The sequence below is a fragment of the Aptenodytes forsteri genome, unplaced genomic scaffold, assembly GCF_000699145.1.
Source record: "Aptenodytes forsteri isolate BGI_AS27 unplaced genomic scaffold, ASM69914v1 Scaffold714, whole genome shotgun sequence".
NCBI classification, from domain to species: domain Eukaryota; kingdom Metazoa; phylum Chordata; class Aves; order Sphenisciformes; family Spheniscidae; genus Aptenodytes; species Aptenodytes forsteri.
The window spans coordinates 1,423-4,840 of NW_008793925.1; the positions used below are offsets into that span (position 1 = coordinate 1,423).

Below are 3,418 nucleotides of genomic sequence, written 5' to 3' on the forward strand. Positions count from 1 at the left end.
CCCCCCCCCCCCCCCCCCCCCCCCCGAGTCATCCCCCCACGGCACCCACAACCATCGGGGTGCGGATGGAGCCATGTCCTGCACCCCAAAGGGAGCAGAGGCACCCCAAGATGCCCAAGCGTCCGGGTCAACGATGCATCTCCTCCGACCAGGAGGTGCCTAGCAATGTCCATGACCTGGCTGTGCAACGCCAAGGTTCTGGTCCTCCTCAGCGCCCCTATGCAAAGTTATGCAAATGAGGATGGGTGGGATTGACCCTCCAGGAGCGAAGGGGAGCAGGAGTCCCACCCTGGGGGTGACTTGTCTCCCCGCAGCGCCAGGACGCCCGTATCATTGTGGGGCTCTTCTACGAGACGGAGGCGCGTAAGGTCTTCTGCGAGGTGAGGGGTGGACGCGGTGTGGGGGGGCGAAAAGGGGGGCACGTGGGAGGACGGGACCGTGGGTGGCAGGCAGTAGAGAAAGGGTGGGTGGCCATCAGGTGGACGCGGGGCAGTTGGGAGGGGCGGGGAGATGGGCGGTGGGATGGAGCGAAGGGTGGCGGGACGTGGGGGTCAGTGGGCAGAAGGACGTTAGGATGGACGGGTGGAAGCGTGGGTAGATGCGAGCGCGGTAGAACCGGCGGACGGATGGGTGGATGGGTGGGCGGGCAGGCGGGTTGGGATGGTGGGAAGGGAAACGGTTGAGAGGAGGCACGGGGTGAAGAGTGGACGGACAGAGGTCCAGCTGGATGGACGGGATGGGCAGGTGGGACGGCGGGAAGGTTGAGCAGAGGCGCGGGGTGAAGAGTGGACGGACAGAGGTCCAGCTGGATGGACGGGATGGGCAGGTGGGACGGCGGGAAGGTTGAGCAGAGGCGCGGGGTGAAGAGTGGACGGACAGAGGTCCAGCCGGACGGACGGGATGGGGAGAAGGATTCTAGATGAGCGTAGGGTGACTGGATGGGATGGGGTGAAGAGCGATGGACGGACGGACGGGGGGAAGGACGGGGTGAAGGGTAAGGCCGCTGCTCCTTGGCCCGCGCAGGTCTACAAGGAGAAGCTGTACGGCAAGAAGTACGTCTGGTTCCTCATTGGCTGGTACGCCGACAACTGGTTCCGCATCAAGGATCCGGCCATCAACTGCACCGAGGCGGAGATGGCCGAGGCCGTGGAAGGACACGTTACCACCGAGATCGTCATGCTCAACCCTGAGAACACCCGCAGCATCTCCAACATGGTATGGGGAGGATGGGAGGACACGTGGCACCCCCAGGGGGTCCGCTCCATCCCACCCACCACATCACCACCGTCTCGTTCCCCATCCCAGACGTCCCAGGAGTTCATCGAGAAGCTGCAGAAGCGGCTGGGCAAGAACCCTGAGGAGACAGGCGGCTTCCAGGAGGCTCCACTGGCCTACGATGCCATCTGGGCGCTGGCCCTGGCCCTCAACAAGACCTCGGCGGAGCTGGTCAAGAAGGGGTTGCGCCTGGAGGACTTCAACTACAACAACAAGAACATCACCGATGAGATCTACCGGGCCCTCAACTCCTCCGCCTTCGAGGGCGTCTCGGTGCGTTGCCCACACCTGAGCCCCTGCCAGTCCCCTGCCCCAGCGTGTCCTCTTCTCCCCAAGAAGGTCTCCCATGTCCCCAACTCCTCCACCTTCAAGGTGGTGGCGGAGGTGCCTTGAAGGCATCCGTCAAGGGTGCCCTCGTGAGCCACCCCAAAACTCCCAGAGAAGTTCTCCCGACACCCCTCTGGGGACGTGGTCCTGCCACCTGACAGGTCCCCGACGCCTTCTCCATTCCACCCCACAGGGACACGTTGTCTTCGACGCCAGCGGCTCCCGCATGGCCTGGACGCTCATTGAGCAGCTGCAAGGTGAGTGAGCGTGGGCAGCAGCCCTGTCAGGGTGACGCCGTCACCCCGTTGCACGCGGCGACCACCACCGAGCGTCCCGCAACACCCCTTCACGCACAACAGCCGCAGCTCGCCGTCGCGGCCCTGTTGCCCGCACGACAACAGCACACAACCACTCCGAGACACACACCCCAACGAGTCCCCCCACTGCACAACCTCTCAAGGGGTGGCAACGCACATGGGACAACCCCCTTCTCCGCACCCTTTCTGGCCGCCTGTCCAACAGGACGTGTGTCCTCACCAACACACAACTGCTCTTGCCATGTGACAGAGGGAGGCCCAGAGGTGGAGGAGGTTTGGGGGACAAGCAAGGAGCTTGGGACAAGAAAGTCATCAAGAGTAGCCAGCATGGATTCACCAAAGGAGAAGCTTGACCAACTTGACCACCTTCTACTGGCTTGGTGGATGAGGGGAGAGCGGCGGACGTTGTCTACCTTGGCTTCAGGAAGGCTTTCAACGCTGTTGTCTCCCAGAAGATCTTCACAGAGAAGATGGTGAAGTCTGGGCTGGATGAGCAGACAGTGGGGTGGACTGAAAACCGGCTGAACGGCCAGGGCCGGGGGGGGTGGGGATCGGCGGCAGAAGGTCCGGTTGGAGGCCAGTCACCAGCAGCGCACCCCAGGGGTCAATCCTGGGTCCAGTCCTGTTCAGCATCTTCGTCAACGGTCTGGATGATGGGGCAGAGAGTACCCTCGGCCAGTTCGCTGATGGCACCGAACCGCGACGAGCAGCTGAGACGCCAGGGGGTCGAAGAACCACCTAGAAGAACCTCAACAGGTTGGAGAAATGGGCTGAGAGGAACCTCACGAGGTTCAACAAGGGGAAGCGCTCCAGGAACACCCCCGGGCACCAGGACAGGCTGGGGATCAACCAGCTTTGCGGAGAAGGCCCTGGGGGTCCTGGTGGACACCAGGTTGACCACGAGGCAAAGGCGGCCAACAGTGTCCTGGGCTGCAGCAGGAGGAGTGGTGGAGCAGGTCGAGGAGGCGATCCTTCCCCTCTGCTCAGCACTGGTGAGGCCACACCTGGAGATACGGGGCCACTACTGGGCTCCCCAGTACAAGAGAGCAACTGGAGAGCGTCCAGCGAAGGGCCACGAAGATGACGAAGGGACCGGAGCGCGGGAGGCTCCAGCTGAACATCAGGAACCGCTTTGTCACAGCGCAGGTGACCAAGCGCTTGGCAGAAGGTCCCCAGAGAGGTGGTGAGGTCTCCGCCCTTGGAGACATCCAAACGCCACGTGGACGTGGTCATGGACGACGGGCTCTGGGTGGTCCTGCTTGAGCAGGGGGGTCGGACCCAGAGGTCCCTTCCAACCCCCCCCCAGTCTGTGATCCTGTGGGGGCGTGCACAAGCAGCGGAGGGGTGTCGTGCCTCCGTCCCTCCCACCTGACCCATCTCCATCGCCCTTGCAGGAGGTGTCTACAAGAAGATCGGCTACTACGACAGCACCAAGGACAACCTGTCCTGGTACAACAACGACAAGTGGATCGGTGAGCGGCGCCGCGTGTGGGGTGTGA

The 3,418-nt window shown here is 63.3% G+C and overlaps 1 protein-coding gene across 1 annotated transcript in view; it reads left to right on the forward strand.

Annotated features, from left to right (window-relative positions):
* Positions 1-314: 314 nt before the first annotated feature.
* Positions 315-3,418, forward strand: part of GABBR1 (gamma-aminobutyric acid type B receptor subunit 1) — a gene marked incomplete at its 5' end in the record, with an annotated part of 7,684 nt that continues 4,580 nt past the window's right edge. Inside the window, 5 exons of the mRNA XM_009273810.2 lie at positions 315-380; positions 1,024-1,215; positions 1,306-1,548; positions 1,796-1,859; positions 3,314-3,391. Coding sequence (XP_009272085.2) covers positions 315-380; positions 1,024-1,215; positions 1,306-1,548; positions 1,796-1,859; positions 3,314-3,391 — 643 coding nt within the window. The remainder of the gene's footprint in view (positions 381-1,023; positions 1,216-1,305; positions 1,549-1,795; positions 1,860-3,313; positions 3,392-3,418) is intronic.